At 43.2% G+C, this 27925-nt stretch overlaps 1 protein-coding gene, 1 long non-coding RNA gene and 3 pseudogenes across 2 annotated transcripts; 2 read left to right on the top strand and 3 right to left on the bottom strand.

The window, feature by feature from the left end:
- Positions 1-1558: 1558 nt before the first annotated feature.
- Positions 1559-3814, top strand: LOC115152942 (uncharacterized). The gene is made up of 3 exons (XR_003867612.1): positions 1559-1585; positions 1807-1878; positions 3711-3814. It is a non-coding gene; the product is annotated as an uncharacterized LOC115152942 (long non-coding RNA).
- A 706-nt stretch (positions 3815-4520) lies between these two features.
- LOC115153657 (target of rapamycin complex subunit lst8-like) lies at positions 4521-9224 on the top strand (annotated as a pseudogene).
- Positions 9225-12997: 3773 nt separating this feature from the next.
- Positions 12998-14890, bottom strand: LOC115153658 (BRICHOS domain-containing protein 5-like). The gene is made up of 5 exons (XM_029699285.1): positions 14834-14890; positions 14399-14530; positions 14051-14200; positions 13840-13947; positions 12998-13361 (listed from the first exon to the last, which is right to left on the bottom strand). Exons 1-5 carry the CDS (start codon positions 14888-14890, stop codon positions 13242-13244), a joined length of 567 nt encoding a protein of 188 aa, XP_029555145.1. The 3' UTR covers positions 12998-13241.
- A 2313-nt stretch (positions 14891-17203) lies between these two features.
- Positions 17204-19156, bottom strand: LOC115153659 (glycerol-3-phosphate phosphatase-like; annotated as a pseudogene).
- Positions 19157-19515: 359 nt separating this feature from the next.
- Positions 19516-24854, bottom strand: LOC115152943 (probable palmitoyltransferase ZDHHC4; annotated as a pseudogene).
- Positions 24855-27925: the final 3071 nt, after the last annotated feature.

Consider the following 27925-nt stretch of genomic DNA (forward strand, 5'->3'; position numbering starts at 1 on the left):
GCCAGCAAAGAGCCCAGATCTCAATCCCAATCAGCACGTCTTGGACCTGTTGGATCGGAGGGTGAAGGCTAGGGCCGGGAACTTGCAGGTGCCTTGGTGGAAGAGTGGGGTAACATCTTACAGCAAGAACTGGCAAATCTAGTGCAGTCCATGAGGAGGAGATGCACTGCAGTACTTAATGCAGTTGGTGGCCACACCAGATACTAACTGTTACTTGTTTATTTACATTAAAAGTGCCCATCCAAGAAGGCTCAAGGTCACTGGCCACAGATAAAATTACTTCAAATCACATTATATCTACCGTAGCTTTGTTTGGACTGATCATGTCAACATTATACTTTCAAAATCTTAGCTAGCAAGCTAGACAAGCAGTCATCATCATTAATCACGTTGACAATCTACTAGCAAATCCTTTTTAATCCTTGTCATATGAAGAGAAAGGATAGACCAAAAGTATCGGTGCTCATAGGCCATTGGATCTAAACATTACACAACATATTGGAAATCGCAAATTCAACAATGAGTGGTTTGAAAGGAATCAGTAGCTAACGGCAAGTGTTGCAAAGCAATCACTATTTTGCTTCCCCTGTTATTCGGTGGAGAGGGTGTGTGGTCCAAGTCTGGGTTTAAGGGTCTCTTTTCCAAGCTTAAAAGGATAAACATTCACACTCAACACTGTGGGCCAGAAAAGGTTGAATACATCGGCCATGTGTAACCGATGTGAAATGGCTAGTAGTTAGCGGTGGTGCGTGCTAATAGCATTTCAATCAGTGACGTCACTCGCTCTGAGACCTGAAGTAGGGTTTCCCCTTGCGTTGCAAGGGCCGCGGCTTTTGTGGCGCGATGGGTAACGATGCTTCGTGGGGTGTCAGTTGTTGATGTGTGCAAGGGTCCCTGGTTCGAGCCCGGGTTGGGGCGAAGAGAGGGACGGAACCTGCACTGTTACACATGCTGTCAATCCAGCATGACATCTGCCGTGTTCAAAACAACTGGAAACTCAGAACTGGGAAATCTCAGACTTCAGTGAGTTCAAGACAACTGGGAACTCATTAAAAAACTAGCTCTGACTGGGAAAATACATTTTCAACGGTCATCCAACTCAGATTTCCAAGTCGGGAACACGGGCCTCTTTCTAGACCTGAAGATCACTGACGTCATGATTTGACCTTGTTTTTTCAGAGTTCACAGTTGTCTTGAAAGCACCATAAATCCAGAAAATGCCAAACTTTGATGACAAAGTTTCATGACAACATTTTCCCATAAGAAGGAACGCTGCGCCACCTTCCTGTTCAACTGAGCACAGCACAAAGGTGAGTCCAAAAATGTCTTGTATGCTGCTGCATAAATGATGTAATGTGCAAGGGAGATATGTATATTGTAGCTAAGAAAGTAATACTAAGTGTATGTGTAACAGGGTTGGTTATGTTTCCACTTGCCTCTAAAGAAATTTGTATTTAATGTTCAAGCATTCTTATTGGTTGGTTCAACTCTGATAACAATACGACGTGTTGTGATTGGCCACGCTTGCAGCTAGGGGGAGATCACGAACGTCAGGTCTTCCCAGTATGAAAATGTGATGCAAGGGGTAGGTCACGTTCTGAATACTGTTTTATATTTTATATTTTACAATGTGTACAAGTTCGCTGTACATTACTAATGTGTGGGTATATGGTACCTGTTAGGGATTGAGGGGCTTTCTGGGATGTGCTTTGGCATATGATTGCTGTAAATAAGTGTGTTAGCTAGCATACACCGATGTAATGGTTACATAAGCCCACTGCTAACACAGTTGTCTTCATGCTACAGATTTTGCCATCAACAGCCATCAATATCGTTAAGCCCTGCACAACTAACGTGCTGTTTCCCATTTAACAACAGGTATTTACACATGTTATATTTTGTATTGTATTTTTGTATTCTGTTCGCCCAGTATGAAAATGTGATGCAAGGGATTTTGCCATCGACAGCCATCAATATCGTTAAGCCCTGCACAACTAACATGCTGTTTCCCATTTAACAACAGAAATAAATTATGTTCAACTGGGACAACTGGCTGATGTGATTTATTAGGAGAAAACACAACGCAAGGAGAGTACGATACACATCTGTTACATATGTTGTGTAGTAAGCTTTTAGTAGTCCATGTGCCTCACCCTAATAATTTGGTTCCTTTCCCCCTCATAACTTAGCCTACTGTTCTGACTTGGTGGTGCACATGTAGCCTATAGCCTTTTTTAGAGAAATGTCATCATTAAATATTGGAAGAGCTTTCATTGTCTGCTTATCTGCCCCCTTTATTTATCCTACGGTTCTGACTTGGTGTACAGGGAGAATACTGTAAGAACGGCTCATGTTCTGAATTACGTCGCTGTACATTTCAAAAGTGCTGAACAAATAGTTATATTGACTACATCCATCTTAGCTCGCTCATTAATGTCTTATTCAAAATTACGGATTGCCTCTTATCTGCTCATCGTTCCCTTATGCCATAGTTTGTACATCTCAATTGTCAGTAGAAACCAAATTTGTTTAAGCAAGTCAGCCATATTAGCTATGTTTTTAAAAAAAATGTAAAGGCAGTAAATGAGGCTTAATAAACTGTTTCGCTGTCAAACCAGGGGCACCGCTGATAGCCAGGTGTAGCGGTGGTAAGGATTCACTCCATAGTGCTGAGAAGAAAGCTCTGCTGTTGGGACAGCTTTATGTAGGCACCGTTTGTCACCGTTATAGTGCAATTAATATATTCTTTAGTGTTGTGTTGTAGCTTTGCTGGCATGCATCCCCCAAAATCTTTTGGGAGTTTGCCCCACCAAGATTTACATGCTAAAATCACCACTGGGAAGGAAAGATGAAAACCTATTGCTAATTTATGAAGATTCTCTTCCTAAACATGTAAAGCTGGGGTAAATGAGATACGTGGTAAGAGCTTATGTGAACAGACCATTGCAGTCTCTTAAATGTAAAAAGTGGCAACGTGGCAAGTGTGTGCATATGGAATAAATATGTTGTGGATACACGTGCTGCAATTGTGGTGGGAACCACGTTCCCGAGTTCCAGGAGTGCCCTGTAAGGGTGAAGGTAGTCGAAGTAGCAAGAATCCAGGCTGTCCACCAGGTCTCCTATGCATAGGCAGTGTAAATTGTGGAAGCAAGTGCAAACAGTGGTGTAAAGTATTTAAGTAAAAATACTTTAAAATACTGCTTAAGTAGTTTTTTTGGGTGTCTGTACTTTACTATTTATATTTTTGACAACTTTTAGTTTTAGTCCACTACATTCCTAAAGAAAATAATGTACTTTTTACTCCATACATTTTCCCTGACACCCAAAAGTACTCCCAAATGCTTAGTTGAACAGGGTAATTGGCCAATTCACACACTTATCGAGAGAACATCCCTACTGCTTCTGATCTGCTGGACTCACTAAATACAAATGTTTCGTTTGTAAATTATGTCTGAGTGTTGGAGTGTGCCCTGGCTATTTGTAAAATAAAAAAAATAAAAAATTATTTATACTTTTGATACTGAAGTATATTTCAAACCAAATACTTTTAGACAGTTACTCAAGTAGGATTTTACTGGGTAATTTTCACTTTTACTTGAGTCATTTTCTATAAAGGTATCTTTACTTTTACTCAATTATGACAATTGGGTACTTTTCAACCACTGCGTGCAAATGTTTTTTTCTTTTTTTTCTGTTTTTCTGCCTTAAAGTTCCTCCGTTTTCACCCCACATGGAAGGTGGCAGCATGCACTTATAACGTATGTTTGCGGACTGCCATAATACAGAAGAAGAAGAAGACGACGAAGAAGAAGACGAAGAAGAAATAAATAAAAAAATAAAAAAAAAAACGCCACCACAGTAGAACATATTTGCCACCACCAGTGGCTGCAGAACCTAGCCGGTACCAAATAAAGATTTGAATCCGGAACATATTGTACAGTACTTGTTGTAGTGGGGATCTATTTGACGCCTTTAAGTGTTTCCGGAAATAACACATGCAAGGGTAATCTTTACATAACGTTTGTCATTAAAATACTACACATCTTGGAGGTAAGATAATATATTTTTATTGGTGCTATTTGTACACGATTTGTATGACTGTCATCTGGACCATGCCACCAAATGGTTTAACAAACTAAATAGACAAGGCGACTGGCTAGCATAGCTAACTTTTCTGTGGTCCATCGCGCGATAGTAATACGAGTTGTCTCTGCGCTCTTGTACGTTAAATTGTAAATGATTTGCTTTAATATACTTTAGAAACTCGTCAAGATAAAGATGTTACTACTGTGCTGGAGAAAAACTAAATGTAGCTCTTGTTGACGTTCAATATCCAACGCGTGCGCATGGACCAGAGCTAAAAAAAAAAGCTAGCTAGGCTAACGTCTGGCGAGTTGTTGACATTGTAAATACCTGTTAGCTAACGTTAAGTAACAGTGATATAAAGTTATTGTTCGCTAGCATTATTGCTCTTCAATGCCTCTAATATTTTATGCTGTTTACCGCTCGTTTTACAGTGACAACATACCTGCACTCAAGCATGAATGTGAGCCAGGGGACAGTGGGAAGCGACCCGTTGATTCTGGCTACCGCTGGACATGACCACACAGTGCGGTTCTGGCAGGCCCACAGCGGCATCTGCACCAGGACTGTCCAGCACCGACTCTGTATCCTTACCTTCACTTGCTTCACACGAATTCATCAAGACCTTTCTTGCAGATTTACCTTCATTTCGTTTCTAGACCCACAGTTGTTGTTTGTTGTAACAACTTAGAAAGTGTTCCAAGTCTCCAATTCCTTCATTGGAGATATTTTTGTGAACATCCCAGTGAGCACAATACTTTTAAAATATGTATTTTGCTCATAGGGATGTTGTTTCACAATGACTATAGCTAGCTACCTTTTAATATGGATGTTGTTTCACAATGACTATAGCTAGCTACCTTTTAATATGGATGTTGTTTCACAATGACTATAGCTAGCTACCTTTTAATATGGATGTTGTTGCACAATGATTATAGCTAGAAACCTTTAATTATATTCTTAACCAGTACTTTCAGCAAGTGAACTCCCTCGAAGTTACTCCCGACAGAAGTATGATTGCAGCTGCAGGTTTGTTCAGAAATAAAATATGCAAAACCATACATATAATTATCATAATTAACGTGGGCTTGACTGTGGGTCTTTTCTTCTGTTCCAAAGGTTATCAACACATCCGTATGTGTGATCTAAACTCCAATAACCCAACCCTGGTCATAAACTATGACGGAGTCAGTGGGCTTCCATGAGGACGGTCGCTGGATGTACACAGGAGGAGAGGACTGCATGGCTCGCATCTGGGACCTGAGGTACTGTTGATAATACTGCCTGCCTGCCAGCCAGCCAGCCAGCCATGTAATGGCATTCTCACCAAGCTGAACATTTCTCTGGTCCAAGGTCAAGGAACCTGCAATGCCAGAGGATCTTTCAGGTCAATGCTCCCATCAACTGTGTGTGTCAGTGGCTGCTGTCCAAACACTTAAAAGACACACCCTATCCTGTCACTCGTTCAACCTGCAATGATTGGGTTTTCAGCCACCGGTGGCTTGTGGGTGCTTTATATGCGCTACATTCAATTATGAGTGCATATCTGCTTATATTAAATATATAATTAGTAATATATGCCTACTGTATGATAGCTAGCAAATTAATTAGCTAACTAACGTTAGCCTGGGTGTGTCTTTTAGACTGCAACCAGTGTCTCAAAAGTGATTTGATATATGCCACCACTAGAGGGAGCACTGATACTGGACTGTCAGCGTTGTACTGTTAACTGTTGATAAACACCTAGGCTAATCCTAACTTTCTTTAAACTCTGTCTATTGTATCTAATTGATTCTCAATCGGGCTTGTGCATTTTCCAGGCTGACTTGATCGTGAGGGACCAGAGCGGTGTGATCCATATCTGGGATCTGAAGACCGATCACAATGAGCAGCTTATTCCTGAACCAGAAGTGTCCATCAACTCAGTCCACATCGACCCTGACGCCACCGACATGGCAGCAGTCAATAGCTCGGTCAGTATGCTTAACAAGTGAATTATGTTATACTGGACTGTACACTCTAATACATAATATACACTGAACAAAAATGTATATGCAAGGTGTTGGTTTCATGAGCTGAAATAAAAGATCCCAGAAATGTTCCATATGCACAAAAAGCTTATTTCTCTTAAATGTTGTGCTCAATTTTGTTTACATCCCTGTTGTGGCATATCAAGAAGGTGATTAAACAGCATGATCATTACACAGGTGCACCTTGTGCTGGGGGGGACAAAAAGCCACTCTAAAATGTGCAGTTTTGTCAGACAACACAATGCTACAAATGTCTCCAAGTTGAGGGAGCATGCAATTGGCAATCTGACTGCAGGAATATCCACCAGAGCTGTTGCCAGAGAATTTAATATTCATTCCTCTACCATAAGCCGCCTCCAACATCGTTGTAGAGAATTTGGCAGTACATCCAACCAGCCTCACAACCGCAGACCACGTGTAACCACACCAGCCCAGGACTTCCACATCTGGCTTCTTCACCTGCGGGATCATCTGAGACCAGCCACCCAGACAGCTGATGAAACTGTGGGTTTGCACAAACCGTCTCATCTGCATGCTCGTCGTCCTTACCAGTGTCTTGACCTGACTGCAGTTTAGCGTCGTAACCAACTTCAGTGGGAAAATGCTCACCTTCGATGGCCACTGGCATGCTGGAGAAGTGTGCTCTTCATGGATGAATCCCGGTTTCAACAGTATCGGGCAGATGGCAGACAGCGTGTATGGCGTTGTGTGGGAAAGCGGTTTGCTGATGTCAACGTTGTGAAAAGTGCCCCATGTTGGCAGTGGGGTTATAGTATGGGCAGGCATAAACTACGGACAAGAACACAATTGCATTTTATCACAGGCAATTTAAATTCAGAGATACCGTGATGAGATCCTGAGGCCCATATTCATGATATTCATCCGCCTCCATCACCTCATGTTTCAGCATGATAATGCACGGCCCCATGTTGCAAGGATCTGTACACAATTCCTGGAAGCTGAAAATATCCCAGTTCTTCCATGGCCTGCATACTCACCAGACATGTCACCCATTGAGCATGTTTGGGATTCTCTGGATCGACATGTACGACAGCGTGTTCCAGTTCCCACCAATATCCAGCAACTTCGCACAGCCATTGAAGAGGAGTGGAACAACATTCCACAGGCCACAATCAACAGCCTGGTCAACTCTATGTGAAGGAGATGTGTCACACTGCATGAGGCAAATGGTCACACCAGATACTGACTGGTTTTCTGATCCACGCCCCTACTTTTTTTCTAAAGGTATCTGACCAACCGATGCATGTCTATATTCCCAATCATGTGAAATCCATAGATTAGGGCCTAATTCATTTATTTCAATTGACTGATTTCCTTATATGAACTATAAGTCAGTAAAATCTTTGAAATTGTTGCATGTTTCTATTTTTGTTCAGTGTAGTAATTGTGATCTCCCTCCACCTCACAGGGAAACTGTTACGTGTGGAACCTGGCAGGAGGGATAGGTGACACAGCTCATCCCCAAAAACAAGATTCCCGTTAATAAGCGCTACTCCGTCCGCTGCAAATTCAGCCCTGATTCTACAACACAGTACAACACACATATCTTTTAAGGAATGTGTGCCTAATGCAACCTATACTAATCTGTAGTAGTCAGATTTGATTGCATGTCTTGTATAGTAATTATTATTATTATTATTTTTTTTTTATGTGACTAAACTGTGTTTTTCCCAACAGGCTGCTGGCGATCTGCTCGGCAGACCAGACGTGTAAGATCTGGAGGATGTCTAACTAATCTCTGATGACAGAGTTGAGCATGGAGTAACAACCCTGGCGAGACGTCTCGAGGCTGGATGTGGGACTGCCTTCTCTGGAGACTCACAGTACATTGTGACAGGTCAGTGCTAAGTTGTATTATGGTAATACTACGATCATTACTAAATTAGTTGTGTATTGACACTTTATCTAGCTCTGTTCCTGGAAAGCTACCATCCTGGAGGTGTTCACTCCAACCCTAATCTGATTCTAATTATTAGCTAGTTGATAAACTTAATCAGATTAGTTACAGTTGGGGTTTGAGTGAAAACGTACAGGAGGGTAGCTCTCTGGGGACAGGGTTGAAGTGAAAACGTACGTGGGGGGGTAGCCCTCTAGGGACAGGGTTGAAGTGAAAACGTAAATGGGGGTAGCCCTCTAGGGACAGGGTTTGAGTGAAAACGTACGTGGGGGGGTAGCCCTCTAGGGACAGGGTTGAAGTGAAAACGTAAATGGGGGTAGCCCTCTAGGGACAGGGTTTGAGTGAAAACGTAAATGGGGGGGTAGCCCTCTAGGGACAGGGTTTGAGTGAAAACGTAAATGGGGGGGTAGCCCTCTAGGGACAGGGTTTGAGTGAAAACGTAAATGGGGGGGTAGCCCTCTAGGGACAGGGTTGAAGTGAAAACGTAAATGGGGGTAGCCCTCTAGGGACAGGGTTTGAGTGAAAACGTACGTGGGGGTAGCCCTCTAGGGACAGGGTTTGAGTGAAAACGTACGTGGGGGTAGCCCTCTAGGGACAGGGTTGGAGTGAAAACGTACGTGGGGGTAGCCCTCTAGGGACAGGGTTGGAGTGAAAACGTACGTGGGGGTAGCTCTCTAGGGACAGGGTTGGAGAGACCTGATCTAGAGTAAATGATCGTTTTTGCGGTTGGAAAGTGACTGACTTCCATCCTAGTGTGGCTAGATTGACTTAACTGACTTTGGGCAGTTCTGACGTACCGATCAATAAATGTGTGATGTATGCGTTACAGCCTCTTCTGACAAGCTGGCACGGCTGTGGTGTGTGGAGACTGGGGAGATTAAGAGAGAGTACAGCGGCCATCAGAAGGCTGTGGTGTGTGGAGACTGGGGAGATTAAGAGAGAGTACAGCGGCCATCAGAAGGCTGTGGTGTGTGGAGACTGGGGAGATTAAGAGGGAGTACAGCGGCCATCAGAAGGCTGTGGTGTGTGGAGACTGGGGAGATTAAGAGAGAGTACAGCGGCCATCAGAAGGCTGTGGTGTGTGGAGACTGGGGAGATTAAGAGAGAGTACAGCGGCCATCAGAAGGCTGTGGTGTGTGGAGACTGGGGAGATTAAGAGGGAGTACAGCGGCCATCAGAAGGCTGTGGTGTGTCTGGGCTGATGAGAAGGAGCTACTCTACAGCGAAGCTCTGTGACTGTAGATAAATATTCACACAGCTGTTTGTCTCACAGCGAAGCTCTGTGACTGTAGATAAATATCCACACAGCTGTTTGTCTCACAGCGAAGCTCTGTGACTGTAGATAAATATCCGCCTGTCTGTGTCTGTCTCACAGCTTCTGCTTGTACAAAGGTTTTTGATTATTTAGGAGGGGAGAGGCTGTTTTTATATTTCTCAAAGGGACTACATTCAAACAGCCTGGGTATACAGGGAGAGAGTGTCATGGACTTGTTTGTCTTATAGCTTGGGCAAGGAGTTTCATGGTGGGCCACAGCTAGATGAATGTATTTAAATTCTCTAACTTAATCACAGGTGAAAGGTCTCAAAGTTAAGTCTAAAAAAATCTGATGGATATCTGGAAAGAGGACTGCATCCCACCAGTGACTGTTCAGGATATGAGAGGGCTGCATCCCACCAGTGACTGTTCAGGATATGAGAGGGCTGCATCCCACCAGTGACTGTTCAGGATATGAGAGGGCTGCATCCCACCAGTGACTGTTCAGGATATGAGAGGGCTGCATCCCACCAGTGACTGTTCAGGATATGAGAGGGCTGCATCCCACCAGTGACTGTTCAGGATATGAGAGGGCTGCATCCCACCAGTGACTGTTCAGGATATGAGAGGGCTGCATCCCTCCAGTGACTGTTCAGGATATGAGAGGGCTGCATCCCTCCAGTGACTGACTGTTCAGGATATGAGAGGGCTGCATCCCACCAGTGACTGACTGTTCAGGATATGAGAGGGCTGCATCCCACCAGTGACTGACTGTTCAGGATATGAGAGGGCTGCATCCCACCAGTGACTGACTGTTCAGGATATGAGAGGGCTGCATCCCACCAGTGACTGACTGTTCAGGATTTGAGAGGGCTGCATCCCACCAGTGACTGTTCAGGATATGAGAGGGCTGCATCCCACCAGTGACTGACTGTTCAGGATATGAGAGGGCTGCATCCCACCAGTGACTGACTGTTCAGGATATAAGAGTGCTGTATCCCATGTGTGATTGTACAGGATATAAGAGGGCTGTATCCCATGTGTGATTGTACAGGATCTGATGAGTTCCAGTAACAAGAATAACTGGTGTGCAACATTTACTCTGTGGTGCTTTTGTCTTGTTTTTTTTAGTGTGAAGTGTTAGTATCTTTCCATTTTCTTTCTTTTTAGTACCCTAAAAAAGAGAATCTATACACAACTGTGGTTTATTGAAGGGATCAAGTCATTTTAAGACATTCCAGCAAACATGAATGGTTACACACAACTCATCTGTTGTGGGTTACGGTACAGGAAGTAACAAGCACAAAAAAAGGACAAGTCTGCCACAAGGGAACATATTAAGGAAAGGTGATGAGGATAGTCTGCAGATAAACTTCACAGCTTGTTACTGTCGCTTATCTCTCCGAAGGGAAAGGACTGGAGCGGAGGCATAGGAGGGACTAAGGTGGCAGGGGCTGCAGTACTGAGAGTTAAACCGGCTCCTGTTCCCTGGTTGTATTCAGTGTTTTTTGGAGCCGGCGACACTCCGGTTTCTTAGCAGGGATGAGAAGTAGCACTTTGTTTCCCAGATCAGAGCTGGTATGTGCTGCCTGAGACTGGATGATGGCAGGTCACTCTGGCAGGTAGTAGAAGCAGACAGACACACAGATGTTACTAGGGAAGCAGATGTCTATGCAGAAGTAGACTAGACACTGTTTACCTGGACCTTCACAGAGCAAGAGAGAGAAGGTCTGTTACTGAACAAGCAGTTTGGTAGTAAAGACCAACAAAACCCCAAAGTATGCAAGTCATAACTACTGCCTGCTAATGGAACCCTATCTCCATTGAGTTTTACTCACTTGGTGATTCAGAGTAGCAAATTCATCCTCTCAAATAGTTGTCTCAGTGCTCTCTGCTATAGAGAGTTAAATACTGTATTGGTCATCTACCTGCTGTAGTTAGGTAGCAGTGAGTTTAGCCTGAAGGTGGTTGTTCTTATTTACTGCTATGACTTTGTAAAGGTCACACAGCACTGTTTTTCAGGATTATGTTTCTCACGCTGTTCTGGAAACATCTGCCAGCACACAGACAGGGAGCAAGGAGCTGCTCTATTCTGGAAACATCTGCCAGCACACAGACAGGGAGCAAGGAGCTGCTCTATTCTGGAAACATCTGCCAGCACACAGACAGGGAGCAAGGAGCTGCTCTATTCTGGAAACATCTGCCAGCACACAGACAGGGAGCAAGGAGCTGCTCTATTCTGGAAACATCTGCCAGCACACAGACAGGGAGACAGGAACTTGTTTAACAAAAAAAGGGTATTTGCTTTGTATGACTATTGACTTCTCAGAATTGAATATAACGTTTGACACGCTTTAAAATAAACTTTTTCACAGTTTCATCTTTAATGCTTATGTCATTGTAAATGCCAAGGCAAGTGAATGTGTATTTAGCATGTAGCTAATGATGTGAAGAAGGGTAGTCCCACTCCTTGGTCTCACCGTTTTGTCTCCTGGTCCAGTGGATGGAGCTGTGTTGACACAGGGCCTGTAGAGGCTCCTCCAGGGTGGACACGTCCACCTGACTGCCCCCCATCACCCCCAGAAACTCTGTCTGTCTCTGGGTCTCATTCCCCAACAACACCGACTGGCTCTCCTGGCAGGAGATGATCACATTTGTAATGTTGGAGCACATTATTTCAGGATTATTAGGAAGGATGAGAATAATCAACATGTACACCAGAGGAGTTATGATTGTACTCAGTGGTTTTTCAAACAACAAATAAAAATGGTGTAAATTAATATTACATATAACGACAGAATGGTTCAAAATAGCTGTTGCAGACAAACTCAAGTTGTAATTATAGTGCAGTATCTTTATTAGATCACTTCAGTGGTCTGCCAGGTTATTCGCTCAACCCTGCATCATTCTGTCTCAGCTCTGGTCTCCCATTTGGCACAAAGACCATTTAGTAATTGCACCATGTACACTATTGATGAATCCGATAGGGACCACTTAACATGCCGTTATGCCTGAGCAAACCTTCTAACAACCTGTTTCCCTCCACTCTGAAGAGCATTGTGCTGCAGAACGGAGAGATTGACCCCAGAAAAGCCCAGGATTTCTATGAGGATTAAGTCTATCCAGTAAATCAGACACTGAATGACCACAATCAGATGCAGTGGCGGTTCTAGACCATTTAAACTGGGGGGGCCAAGCTGGGGCCAGTTGTACTGTTAGAGGGGCCAGTTACATTAGACGTTATTGTTGTCATATCATTTTCTTCACTGCATTGCAGGCATTAGCAGGCAAAATACCATGTTCATAATCATTAGTGTTCCGCGTTGCCACTGTTTAATAACGGATGTAAAAAAAGTAACGACAGCAAAAATTTGTTATGTAAAAATTATTTCATACTCCACATTTAGGGGGGCCACAAGGGGGTCCAAAATTGTTGTCACAAGGGCACTGCCACCCCCCCAGAACCGCCTCTGGTCTGATGCTAAAGTCTAGTTTTATGAGATACTTAATACCATGCGAGTCACATCTCAGATGACTCAGTAGCATGAGAAAAGGATGAAACACTTAGGATTTTGGCATATTTATCTTTTGGGAGAGCTATTCTATGTAAGTAACTAAAGTCTATACAACCAATGAATGATTGAGTCCAGCTGCACAGTGGCCCTTCACTATGAGGTAATGACATGAGTAGCTTCAGAATAAACAAGCTCTTGTGAATAGATGAATTAGCCTAGGCCTAACTTAGATAACCATTATTGAATTTTATATGAGCAAGTAATCATCTCATGAAGTAAAATAACTAATGAATAGGCAGCAAGGACACCGCTGGATGTCATCACGGCCCTGTAGGTTCACAGATCCACAGCAGAAAAGCAACCCATCCATTCTGTAATGACCATTGACATTGACCACATATAACCAAAAAGTTTAAAGTTGTCCTCTGCCAGACTGGCCCTTACCTCACTAACCAACCATAGTTTCTCCTCTTTCTCCAGTACAGCGAAGCCTTAACAAACCCAGTAGTCCCCAAACAGAGCGGCCATTGTGCAGGTCTGAGCCTCACTGCTATCCCAACCTGTAAGGGGAGAGAGGGGGCTACGAGGATCAGATGCCCTGAGGAATTCAGTCCTGGAGAGACTCACTACACTATAAGCATGTAAGGTCTTGTTCGGTCTATTACACCCCCCCCCCCCCCCCCCTCTGGACTGGGAGAGGAGAGGGATGCCAAAATCAACACCCCTAAATCCAATAGGGTCTGGCTGGGTATGGAGAGGGAGGCAGAAGTGGCACTAAGCTATGAGTCCCTTCCAATGATCCACCCCTACTGCCACTTCACACATTAGCAGCAACAGTGTGACTCACCTCAGCTCCAATAAAACAAAGGTTGGTTTGGAGAGTGGCTGACACGGTAAACTGTTTCTGCATACCCTTTAGTTGTTGCCATGCCAATATAAGTCCCAAAACGGCATAGTTCCTCTGAGACTCATATGATGTGAAATCCAAAGTAGTATGTTTCATACGCTGTTATAAATTGAAAGAGTAACCATCTTTACCTGTTGCGTTGATTGCTGGAGGAGGGAGTGCACATTTTCATAATCAGATCTCTCCATCTTACGCAGGAAGCAAGTATCCCGGTTCTCAGGCTTGTAACATATCGAACCCTGCACAAACATGAGTCAGTTCAGTGAAGAAACAGCCACACCAATAGAAAGGTCGGAGCTTGTCTCAGTTCAAAATACTTTCAACTCAGAAAAGTCTTCCTACATGTTTTACATCAAAGAGCACGGTGGACGTGTGGTTGGCCTGTGAGGTCACAGAATAGGTCACCAGGTTGTTGTGCTTGTCCACCAATGCTGATCGATTGATCAGGGTTCCAGTCTGATCCGGAACTGTGATTCTAACAACCTGTAAAGACTACAGTAGAGGGATCGGTTTACTCAGTGTAAACTCACTATCAACATTGTGATTGTACAAGTGTGAGTGAATATTTTGTCCATCAACTACAGTCATGTGTGCTTCTATGCTTGATTGGGCTACAGCAACATAGTATAAATTCCAGATACAACGCACTGCGTTCCGACAGGTGAATCGGATGTGAGTTGTCTCTCCTACCTCTTCGTCCGGCTGTCTGAGCCATAGATGGCCCGTGACGCTGAGGGCGATGATGACAAGGAGGAGAGTGGCACTGAGGGTCACCCAGAATGCCTTGTGTGGGAACTGGTAGGACACTGCTGGACCGTTGTCCTGAGGATGAGACCATTCACAACGACAGCTTATCACAATCTACATAGTCATTCTTGTCTGGGTGGGTGTCTGTTTATGGATTCAACAATATTGTTGACTTCAACAACACATTTTCTACAGTTGAAATGACCCACCTATACTCTGAGTACAGCACAAATAATATCACAACTTTGTGTTTCTATGAAAATTACCTTTCCAAGAGCAATATGTAATAAAAACAAACTTGAGGCTAATAAAATAAATCCTAATTTTGCCACAGATCATTTAAAGCACCACTGAGGTACAGATGAATCCCACTCCTACCACGCGTTGTGAGTCCTCCAACCTGCCAGTTTCTGAGCATTTCCAGCACCTCACCATCCTGCGTCTTGTGACTCCTCTCTCACTAACGTCACCCTTCTCTTAACTATCTGCATGGAGCTGTGGTCATGACCAGCACTGAGACGCTCTGCGATACACCTGGTCAACTTCTCTCTCCAGACCTGTCTCCCCCTCTCCTCCCCCTCACACAGAAACACACGGGTGACAGGCCAAACCTTTCAGCCGGCGACCCTCACCCCAGACAATGGACAAAGGGGTGAGACAAACTCACCTCTGTGGACAGGCTCTGTCAGCCAGGGCAGGGTTATATGAGGAACGGTCCAGTCGATGAAAGGCCGAGGTGACTTTAAGAGCTGTAGTGTTAATAACACCAGGGTCCGGCACAATCCACAGGCTAGGCTTTGATTTTGGAAAAAGTATGTGTTTATTTTTTTGTTTGACTTGGGTCAAGGTGGATACTGTTGTCAAGGACAGAGGATGATAGTTTGATTATTGTATTGGCAGTACAGACAATGTTTTTAATGTATTATAGGCACTAAGTTACTAAGACTTACATTTCAATAAACACACTTAACAAGACAATTGATTATTGTGCAAACCCATAACCTTCAGATTGAATGGGAACAAATAAAATGTAGTTATATCTTAACATTTACAATACATCAGGATACAATATAAGAGTATAAGCCAGTTTTTAAGTATACACCCTCAGATGAATGGGTAATGTAAACTGGAATAAACAACTCAGCATTGGTACAGGGAACATGACAGTGGACAACATTAGATATATCATTCCCGATTCATTGTCAGTGCACTCCAGAATTCTGTATTTCTGCATAGCTCTCTGCCTTAGATCAATATTTAGTGACATGTGATTGTAAATGTTAGCACCCAGATGAGGGAGTGCGTCCACATTTCCCATGACTGCTTGAGATCATTGCTACAAAGGGATATTGAGCAAAGGATATAGGCCCTTTTTCTTCTTCACACAGCAGACTTTTCTCTACCATTTCCTGAACAATGTTTTATCAACACGGGAAATCAGGAGTGGCTAACTCACCCTGGAGAACTAACGGATGTGCAGGGCAGGTTTTTGTTCCAGCCCTGCGATTTGTTTCCTTTTTTTTGTTACTGATCCTATGCGGTGTAATGCAGCAGAGCTGGAACAAAGGCTTGCACACCCAGTAGCGCTCCAGGAAGAGTCAGCTACATCTGCTGTAAATCTTGAATATCTATTCAGCCATCAACCATAGCATACTGTAGTTAAAATAACTTCAATCTCTACTGAACAAAAATATAAACGTAACATGCAACAATTTCAAACATTTTACTGAGTTACAGTTCATATAAGGAAATCAGCCAATTTAAATAAAAAAATAAATTAGGCCCTAATCTATGGATTTCACATGACTGGGAATACAGATATGCATTTTTTACTTACCTAGGCAAGTCAGTTAAGAACAAATTCTTATTTACAATGACGGCCTTGGAACAGTGGGTTAACTGCCTTGTTCAGGGGCAGAATGACCGATTTTTACCTTGTCAGCTCATGGATTCAATCTAGCAACCTTTCGGTTACTGACCCAACGCTCTAACCACTAGGCTACCTGCCGCCCCATCTGTTAGTCACAGATACCTTAAAAACTAACCAGTCAGTATCTGGTGTGACCACGATTTGTCTCATGCAGCGAGACACATCTCCTTCAAATAGAGTTGATCAGGCTGTTGATTGTGGCCTGTGGAATGTTGTCTCACTCCTCTAATGGTTGTGCGAAGTTGCTGGATATTAGTGGGAAATGGAACACACTGTTGTACACGTCGATCCAGAGCATCCCAAACATGCTCAATGGGTGACATGTCTGGTGAGTATGTAGACCATTGAAGAACTGGGACATTTTCAGAATATTAAATTCTCTGGCAACAGCTCTGGTGTACATTCCTGAAGTCAGCATGCCTATTGCACGCACCCTCAAAGACATTTGTGGCGTTGTGTGACAAATGCACATTTTAGAGTGGCCTTTTATTGTCCCCAGCACAAGGTGCACCTTTTTTAACATTTTATTTCACCTTTATTTAACCAGGTAGGCAAGTTGAGAACAAGTTCTCATTTACAATTGCAACCTAGCCAAGATAAAGCAAAGCAGTTCGACACATACAACAACACAGAGTTACACATGGAGTAAAGCAAACATACAGTCAATAATACAGTAGAAAAATAAGTCTATATACAATGTGAGAAAATTTGGTGAGATAAGGGAGGTAAAGGCAAAAAGGCCATGGTGGAAAAGTAAATACAATATAGCAAGTAAAACACTGGAATGGTAGATTTGTAGTGGAAGAAAGTGCAAAGTAGAAATAGAAATAATGGGGTGCAAAGGAGCAAAATAAATAAATACAGTAGGGGAAGAGGTAATTGTTTGGGCTAAATTATAGATGGGCTATGTACAGGTGCAGTGATCTGTGAGCATTTGACATTTCGTTTCGATGGTGGATTAAAGTACACATTTGTATACATTAGTGTAGTTTGTTTCCTGCAGTCTTAGTATTATAGAAGCAGTTGATTGATTCTCTTACCTTCCTGAATTTTCACATTCATAACCCGGAAACACACAGGGATTTCAGACGCACATAGTCCTTAACGGTCTTTTATAATTAATCAGTCATCAATCCAGGCTCAAGTCTCACTGAGATAAAACCTATTAAGACCTGACTGGTTATCCTTGTAGAGCAGGAGGAGCTCTGCAATACTCTCCACATAGTAGTCAGGCACCATCCCCAGCCGCTCCGGACAGCCACTCTCCTGATGGGCCTCAGCGTCAGCCACAGTGGACACCCCGGTCAGGGTCAGCAGGGTCTTCAGGCCACAGTTGGACCCCAGAAGGATGTCCGTGTCCAGCCAGTCCCCCACCATGAGGCAGCGGGCGCTGTCCAAGCCGAACTGGCTGGCCACACAGTCATACATGAAGTGGTTGGGTTTGCCCACAGTCTTGGCCTGGCGCTGGGCTGCGGTCTCCACAGCCTTCAGGATACACATTCAGTGTTGTTGACACTTGAACATACAGTAACAGAGATGAAAGATCTGACTTGGGTCAGTGGAAAAACCCTCATGGCTCGCTGTACGCTGCTACAGATCATTAACACAACAGTCATGTCCTTGTATGTGAGCACTACTGTGGCAGAGATGGTGCACACACCACCAACAGTATCCACAGTCTGATTGGTTCATACTCCAGCTGTTGTCTCTGCACAGACATCCTCCTTACCTGGGACAGCTTTGCCTCCTTCCAGGGGCAGTCTGGTGTCAGTGTTGGTTCCCCCCAGTAGACAGTCAGGATTGTTGAGGTACTGCAAGGCTCTGTTCAGTTTCATGTAACTGAAGTGTTCATCAAACCCAACAACCACAGCCTTCACCTCAGGGTCCAATGGCACGTTGGCCCAATCCATCTGGACACCTGATATAGGATCAGGCCCCACACCTGTCTGCTGGATTCCAACCTTCTCTAGTTCCAGCCTCATTGCATTGCTTCCTATGAGATACACTTTGCCATGCAGTGCGGAGACCTTTTTGAGGTACATTGCTGAGCATTACGCTGTTCCAAACAAATCATCCTCTGTCACGTTGAATCCCATCAATGCCAGTTTGTCTGCATACATCTTTCTAGTTTTAGTGCTGTTGTTGGTGACGAAAAACACTTTCTTTCCATTCTTCTTTAGCAGACGTCAGGGGCGCCAGGGATGGCCTGATCCCCTCGCCAGATGACACATCCATTGGGAAAACGTGTGCGTGCTGTCAACTACCGGAACCTCTTGTTCCTAACTAGATCAGTCAGTGTCCAAAAATAACTGCCAACTAACGTTACTGTAGGCTACCACTTGCTTGCAGACAACCCACGACGTGTAAAGCAAAATGTACGAGAACAATCTCCCCGACAAAAAAATGACATTCAATTTAAATGAGTACTATTTCATGTGATCTGGCATTTGAAAGTTAAGCAAAGCGTTTCCTGAACTTCGAGCATTACATCAAATCCATACTGTATAACATTTAAAACATTTAAAAATTCAAATCCATACTGTAACGCACTTCCGCACCGGTTTAAAGTGGCAGGAACGTTCATGGCTCGTCACTAGTTAACCCAGCCACACAATCATAATTCTGGCTAACCCCAGCCCATTTCTACAATTTCACATCTGATTTTAAACCTAACCTTAACCACACTGCTAACATTATGCCTAACCTTAAATTAAGATCAAAACGCTAATTATTTTAGACAAACCTGACTTTGTGGCTGTGTTATCTAGCATCCATGCGCTCTCTTCCGGGTTCCGGTAATCTTGTCCATCAGCCGGCTCTCTTTGTCTTTTTAAAATTTGATTGAACCTTTGTTTAATTAGGCAAGTCAGATAAGAACAAATTCTTATTTACAATGACGGCCTACCGGTAGCAATTGAGCCTGGGGACGAGGTTAGGTTCCTTGTGGGTCAACTTGTGCAAGCAGCAAGCAAAGCTCCATATGCATTTTTCTGTGTACACACTGCAATCATTGAATTGAATTACTTGTTGACGTGATAATATGATTATGCATCCTTGCCTCCTCTAATACAATGATAGGCTTAGACCATCTGTAATGCATTCATCCCAAGGGACAGACACCAGCCTGGGAAAAAGTGTAAAGAGAAGCTTTATTGCCAGTTAGAAATTCCCAAAACCCGTACACCAACAACAATACATTTAGAAATAATAATACTTCCATTCAGTAGTGTAGTAGACCTATATCAGCCTCTGTCAAACTCAATTGTCTTTTTTCTGCACATGACGAAGAAGGAAAAATAAGCAAGTCCCGGCAGCAATGCGCCAACATCTAGTGGAAAGCCTTCCCAGAAGAGTGGAGGCTGTTATTGCAGCAAAGGAGGGACCAACTCCATATTAATTCCTATGATTTTTGAATGAGATGTTCGACGAGCATGTGTCCACATACACTACATGACCAAAAGTACCCCAGGTTTCTAAGCACCCCTCTACTATAGAACCACCTTTTGGACTGGTCAGAGGCTGGGGGACCACAGAAGTGGTCAGGTGAGGGGTGGCAGTGCTGGCAGACATTCCCTCGTCCCTTGTACCACTCGTTGGAGGTCTGGTTGACCAGAGCTAGGAAGGTGTAGAACATGGCATAGCCCGCCAAGAGCTTGAACACGACGACCAGGAAACCCAGTATGAAGACGATCCTAAGGAAAATCAGGAACAGGTGCTGGGGAGAGACAGAGGAAATATAGTGCATTTGCAAAGTATTCAGACCCCTTGACTTTTTACACATTTTGTTGCGTTACAGCCTTATTCTAAAATGTATTAAATACTTTTTTCCCATCATCAATCTACACACAATACCCCATAATGACAAAGCAAAAACAGGTTTAGACATTTTTGCAAATGTATAAAAAAATAAATAATAATAATATCACATTACGTAAGTATTCAGACCCTTTACTCAGTACTTTGTTGAAGCACCATTGGCAGCGATTACAGCCTCGCGTCTTCTTCGGTATGACGCTACAAGCTTGGCACGCCTGTATTTGGGGAGTTTCTCCCATTCTTCTCTGCAGATCCTCTCAAGTTATGTCAGGTTGGATGAGGAGCGTCACTGCACAGCTATTTTCAGGTCTCTCCAGAGACGTTAGATCCGGTTCAAGTCGGAGTTCTAGCTGGGCCACTCAAGGACAGTTAGAGACTTGTTCCGAAACCACTCCTGCATTGTCTTGCCTGTGTGCTTAGTGTCATTGTCCTGTTGGAAGGTGAACCTACACCCCAGTCTGAGGTCCTGAGCGCTCTGGAGCAGGTTTTCATAAAGGATCTCTCTGTACTTTGCTCCGTTCATCTTTCCCTCTATCCTGACTAGTCTCCCAGTCGCTGCCACCACCATACTTCACCGTAGGGATGGTGCCAGGTTTCCTCCAGACACTTGACGCTTGGGATTCAGGCCAAATAATCTTGTTTCTCATGGTCTGAGAGTCTTTAGGTGCCTTTTGGCAAACTCCAAGTGGGCCTTTTACTGAGGAGTGGCTTCCGTCTGGGCACTTTTCCATAAAGGCCTGATTGGTGAAGTGCTGCAGAGATGGTTGTTCTTCTGGAACGTTCTCCCATCTCCACAGAGGAACTCTGGAGCTCTGTCAGAGTGACCGTCGGATTCTTGGTCACCCCCCTGACCAAGGCCCTTCTCCCCCGATTGCTCAGTTTGGCTGGGCGGCCAGCTCTATGAAGACTCTTGGTGGTTCAAAACTTCATTAAGAATGACGGAAGCCACTGTGTTCTTGGGGACCTTCTATGCCACAGACATGTTTTGGTACCCTTCCCCAGATCTGTGCCTCGACACAATCCTGTCTCGGAGCACTACAGACAATTCCTTCAACCTCATGGCTTGGTTTTTGCTCTTACTTACACTGTCAACTGAGAGACCTTATATAGACAGGTGTGTGCTTTTCCAAATCATGTCCAAATAATTACATTTACCACAGGAGGTCTCCAATCAAGTTGTAGAAACATCAATGGAAACAGGATGCACATGAGCTCAATTTCGAGTCTCATAGCAAAGGGTCTGTATACTTATGTAAATAAGGTATTTCTGTTTTTTATTTTTAATACATTTGCAAACATTTCTAAAAACCTTTTTTCACTTCGTCATTAAGGGGTATTGTGTGTAAATTGATGAGGGGGGAAAACGATTTAATCCATTTTAGAATAAGGCTGTAACGTAACAAAATGTGGAAAAAATCAAGGGGTCTGAATACTTTCTGAATGCACTGTATATATGTGGGAAGTGCATTTAACTTAGGATATAAAACTGAATAAAAATAAATAGTATTCCATCTGTAAGCTGTGCCAAAGTGTGTGGGGGTTTCTGTGGCACGTTAATGGAACTAGAAAGGTTATCATTCATTACATTTTAAAATCAGACTTGCTGTGGAAAAACTGAGGGCAGGAAAGACTAACTCCATGGAAACATCAGGCACCAACATCATTGTGTGCATGTGTATCTGTACAGTGAGGGAAAAAAGTATTTGATCCCCTGCTGACTTTGTACGTTTGCCCACTGACAAAGAAATGATCAGTCTATAATTTTAATGGTAGGTTTATTTGAACAGTGAGAGACAGAATAACAACAACAAAAAATCCTGAAAAACGCATGTCAAAAATGTTATAAATTGATTTGCATTTTAATGAGGGAAATAAGTATTTGACCCCCTCTCAATGAGAAAGATTTCTGGCTCCCAGGTGTCTTTTATACAGGTAATGAGCTGAGATTAGGAGCACACTCTTATAGGGAGTGCTTCTAATCTCAGCTTGTTACCTGTATAAAAGACACCTGTCCACAGAAGCAATCAATCAATCAGATTCCAAACTCTCCACCATGGCCAAGACCAAAGAGCTCTCCAAGGATCTCAGGTACAAGATTGTAGACCTACACAAGGCTGGAATGGGCTACAAGACCATCGCCAAGCAGCTTGGTGAGAAGGTGACAACATTTGGTGCGATTATTCGCAAATGGAAGAAACACAAAAGAACTGTCAATCTCCCTCGGCCTGGGGCGCCATGCAAGGTCTCACCTCGTGGAGTTGCAATGATCATGAGAACAGTGAGGAATCAGCCCAGAACTACACGGGAGGATCTTGTCAATGATCTCAAGGCAGCTGGGACCATAGTCACCTAGAAAACAATTGGTAACACACTACGCCATGAAGGACTGAAATCCTGCAGCGCCCGCAAGGCCCCCTGCTCAAGAAAGCACATATACATGCCCGTCTGAAGTTTGCCAATGAACATCTGAATGATTCAGAGGACAACTGGGTGAAAGTGTTGTGGTCAGATGAGATCAAAATGGAGCTCTTTGGCATCAACTCAACTCGCCGTGTTTGGAGGAGGAATGCTGCCTATGACCCCACCGTCAAACATGGAGGTGGAAACATTATGCTTTGGGTGTGTTTTTCTGCTAAGGGGACAGGACAACTTCACCGCATCAAAGGGACGATGGACGGGGCCATGTACCGTCAAATCTTGGGAGAGAACCTCCTTCCCTCAGCCAGGCCATTGAAAATGGGTCGTGGATGGGTATTCCAGCATGACAATGACCCAAAACACACGGCCAAGGCAACAAAGGAGTGGCTCAAGAAGAAGCACATTAAGGTCCTGGAGTGGCCTAGCCAGTCTCCAGACCTTAATCCCATAGAAAATCTGTGGAGGGAGCTGAAGGTTCGAGTTGCCAAGCGTCAGCCTCGAAACCTTAATGACTTGGGGAAGATCTGCAAAGAGGAGTGGGACAAAATCCCTCCTGAGATGTGTGCAAACCTGGTGGCCAACTACAAGAAACGTCTGACCTCTGTGATTGCCAACAAGGGTTTTGCCACCAAGTACTAAGTCATGTTTTGCAGAGGGGTCAAATACTTATTTCCCTCATTAAAATGAAAATCATTTTATAACATTTTTGACATGCGTTTTTCTGGATTTTTTTGTTGTTATTCTGTCTCTCACTGTTCAAATAAACCTACCATTAAAATGATAGACTGATCATTTGTTTGTCAGTGGACAAACGTACAAAATCAGCAGGGGATCAAATACTTTTTTCCCTCACTGTATATCCAGTCTTTTACCTGTATGACAAAAAGCATCCCTGCGTGCCGTTGCTGCCCATCATCATCTACATAACGGCCTCGTAGGATGCCTGACTGCACCACAGCGTGCAGTAACGTCCCCCGTCAGTAGTACCATGTCTGCTGCCATGACACACACACCCAGCAGGTAGAGAAGGAAGTACCAGGTGTTCTGAGCTCTGATGCAGTTGTTGACCCAGACACAGTGGTGGTCACACACCTGTTGCAGACTCTTGGACAACACAAAGGGAAAACATTGGATATTCAATACAGTTTGAAGACAATAATAGTGGCAGTTATACATTATCTTGTAACAATCTTAATATGTTTTATGCTGTTCTGAGAAGTGTAGTTTAGACTGTACTATGCCTATAGTAGACATTCAGAGGTACAGTACTCAGCCTTAGATCTAATGCCTGTGACTAAAAGCTGAAGGGCCAACCTGTACTACTTACTACAGTGTTTTGAGAAAGTTTGACCAGCTGACAAGGTGGACAGCTCCAGGGTGGAACATCCTCTTGTCACATGGGTATGCCTGGAGCTGGCCTGCTCGTCGCTTCTTTGTTACTGTAGCTACAGAGAAAGAGAGTATTTCATTTAATTCATGGTGGGATTGTATTGCACATTACAATGTGCACATCAGCACGACCACCACATAGATAGCAAATAGTGTGAGGAAATCTATTTGTTAACCTGTCTGAGTAGGGAAATGTCAGGAACATCATGTAGGAAACTTAGAGTAGCTACCTGGCTGTCAAGCACTGACTGACTACAAATAACTAGCTAGCTATGCTAACTTATCATTTAGTCTCCTTACATTACGAGATAATAGCTAAGCTAGATGATGATGATGAATAGTATAACAATAATCATTACAATAAACCTAGGCTAATGTAATTGTAAAAGGTGCAGGTTAGCAACAACAGGATGCTTCCTTCCACATTTCACTGACATAGCTAGCTAGCCTAGCTGTGAGTAAGCTAGCTACTTATCTTAACATTACTTCATTGAGCCATGTTGTTACTTAACCTATTTGTGGGATGTACAATTCATAATTTAAATGTGTGCCTTAACTAGTGTTGCAGTAAACTCCATTCACTTCTGTGGACCATTCTCATGCACGGTGTGGGTGGCTTCACTTCTGCTGCATGTTCATCGTCTGCTTGTTCTTCTTTTTGTTGTTCTTGTTCTTGTTGTTCTTCTTGTTCTTCTTTTGTGTTGTTGTTCTTCTTCTGTGTGTTTTATGGCAGACTACAACCTAAAAAGGTGTATTGCCGCCACCAACTGGACGGGTTTGAAACAAACAAGGTAAAAATAAAACCCATAGGTGATAGGGAAAACTAACTTAATCCACCCAAAATAAAACAATAAAAAAAAGCACATTGACAAATCCATAGCCAGTTGCTAAGTGTTTTTTGTTTGTTTTTTTAACACTGCTGTTGCTGGTGTGATGTCAAAAAAACTATAGCATCACTTCACTGCTCCTTTGGTGACGTCATGATGGACTGTTACTTGACAAATTGTAAACATGGATAAATGCATACATTATAAGTAATTGATTATGTTTTATCTCATGCATGACAAGGTTTGGTGTTAATCATTCACAGTCAAGTTAAATTAAATTCAGTCATATAGACTAAATTGCTTTAGATTTGTTTGACTTAACATGAACTTTTTGCAAAGATTGAAAATGAATGGATAAGTAGAAATGTTCACAGTTTTACCCCATTTCAATATTGTGCACCTGCTCCTCAGTTGCACACAACACAAAGGCATCATGACACAGGCTGTTGGATCTGGTTGCTGAGTTTTGCCTGCATTTTCAAACAGGCCCTGCTCTCATGTTACACATACAGTTAGTGAGAGGAGTGTTACTTAGAGGCACTTGCTCTGTATGCTATGTATTTCTTCATCTTCTCAGGGTGTTGAAAGGTAAGACTGCATCTTATTTCTAAAATCATAATGGGAGCTCAAATGAATGTGTTTTGAAACCGTTCTGGGCAGTTACAATAAGTATCTTCATTCAATAGGATTGCATTGAAGTTTTTCCAGCATCAGCAGACTGAATATTCATGAATTTTTTGGCTGTAGATGTAAACAATTCCTAGAATTACTAGTACTGTTGGGAATCTCCACAATATATTCACTTTCACACTGAGTCCCCTGCTTCAATTCAGGCGGTTGTTACATGATGATGGATCCTATCAGCTTTAGCAATTATAGTAATTTGTTTCAGTATCTAAATGACTTGATTGTTTTTGGCTCTGGGAATGAATATTGTTTTCATTTTGTTCTAGTCGGTCTCTGCTTTAAACAGGTTGATGTCTTGCCAAAACAGTCAGGTACCCACCGACCAGGCTCAGTCGTCTTACCTCAGGCTCAATGACCTGTATAATGTCACTCGGTCTCTCTTGCTCTCCCATATTCCCATATACAAGTCAAGTGACAATCTTGGGTTGGGCAAGGTGTAAGATGAGAGTTTGATTGAAGGGAACAGTGTTTGTTTGGAGATACAAGCATGGCTGTTGAATAATTCATCTGGCCCAGTATGTATAACTAGGACTGAGCTGTTACTTTTACTCAACTATGAGGTACTTTTTTCACCTTTGCTGTTTTCTGTGTTGGAAAATAAGTAACTTACATAGCTGTTTTAGCTGTCTTAGCAGTCTTAGCTGTCTTAGCAGTCTTAGCAGTATTTAGGCCATTATAAACCATATGTTATTACTGTTACTATATCCATTTGATATGACTATGTTATTACAATATTATTACTGATTTCCTTTAGAAGAAAAATGCTGAACTACTGTCACAGTAGTCCTGTTCCATGCTCCATAAATTATATAATCTCCAATTAAAGTCTCTCTCTACAATAAATCCTTGGCAGTTCTCACTCAACTCGCTGGCAGTTCTCAATTACCATTGACTGATGGCCATGTGACTAGTAACTAGCCTGCTGATTGCTTCTGTGTTGCCCAATACTCTATCTTACTGTAAATTGCCTCAGGGACAAGTTGCTGCAGCACTGTTTTAAAGTAACCCAGATCAGAGGCATTCATACGCACCACTGTGGGTGAGTCTGTGTGGATATCTCCACAACCCTAACACTAATAAAGAGGGGCATGTGTCCCTGTGCCTTTGTCCCTGCCCTGATGGGGGTGGAGGGAGATTTAAAAATTCAGCCCATAATCCCACTAATCCAGAGCAAAGTCTTAAATTGCCCCTGCTCCTTCTCAATGGGGCTGAGCATTGAGGAACACACACACACACACACACACACACACACACACACACACACACACACACTTATAGACTACCAGACACATAAGAGCGCCCAGGCACACGCTCCAATTAGTGTTTATCAACCCCTTTCTGAATGACACACACAGTGATTCTGGGCCAGTCTCCGTCCCTTGGAGGACGTCACCTAGCCGTGAGAGAGAGCAGAAAAAAAGACAGAGGAGTATTTATAGAAGAAAATGGGGGCCCTTTTTGGAGAGCGGTTTTATTAAGGAGCGGAGTAGAGCGAGGGCGTCCCAGTTTTATCATTAACACTGTGCAAACGGGCTGGAAGACTGCAAGGGCACACTCTGGGAGGAGATTCTGGAGTAACTCTGTGACAAGTCTTCATGTACTGTCACCCTTTTCTTGTGTTGCGGTGGCAGTGTGGATGACTCTGTAGAGGACTCTGTGGAGGACTCTAAAGATGGAGTATTTTGAATTGACAACCCCTCTTGTTTGAATGGGGGCTGTTGGTGTGGTCCAAGGGGCTTTTTTACTGTACAGCCAGGTTGGATACTAGCTCACAGATAGGCCACCTGCAGTTTGATACAAGATGAAGAAATTTCTACAGAACAAGAAAGGCAGATACTCTTTCAGGAACCAAAACAAGCCTGCTGTTCCTCGCTATCCATCTAAAGATGACTGTAAGTCTGTCTGTTTGAATGTCATTCACTTATTGAGACACGTTACTGTTTCAAGGCTTTGGAGGTTGAACAGCAGACACTGGCTCTGTTTTAAGGTTCATGTTACATTTTCAGACAGAATAAATATTTGTATAATTCTATATTTGGCATGTGTGACCTGTCATGTCAGGGACGTTTTTGGAAGCAAACTCGTGGAGGTCAATACATGCTGATCCTGTTTAGATGCTCTGGATAAGAGCGTCTGCTAAATGACTAAAATGTTTATAGAATGTTATAAAGGTTCACAAATTAAGCATTAGGGATTGGAGTGTATTACCACAAAAAGCACGATTATCTGCACTCCTGGATTTAAATGTGTTTTCTGTGTTTGATTATGGCAGATATTTTGTGCTTGAGTCGCTCTCATACAGGCAATAGAGTGCCCTCCGTCAGAGCCCTCCGTCAGATAGAGAGTCAGTGAATTTCGATGTACAGTAAGATGGATTAACTTTGGAAGAGAGCACTTCATGCT

The sequence above is a fragment of the Salmo trutta genome, chromosome 18, assembly GCF_901001165.1.
Source record: "Salmo trutta chromosome 18, fSalTru1.1, whole genome shotgun sequence".
Taxonomy (NCBI): Eukaryota; Metazoa; Chordata; class Actinopteri; order Salmoniformes; family Salmonidae; genus Salmo; species Salmo trutta.

Coding starts and splice junctions, on each gene's coding strand:
- LOC115153658 (XM_029699285.1), bottom strand. CDS start 14,890: ATGGTGAGGTGCTGGAAATGCTCAGAAACTGGCAGGTTGGAGGACTCA. Junction 14,531..14,833: donor TGGAGGACTCACAACGCGTG/GTAGGAGTGGGA, acceptor TCTCATCCTCAG/GACAACGGTCCAGCAGTGTC. Junction 13,948..14,050: donor TGCTCTTTGATGTAAAACAT/GTAGGAAGACTT, acceptor ATGTTTGTGCAG/GGTTCGATATGTTACAAGCC.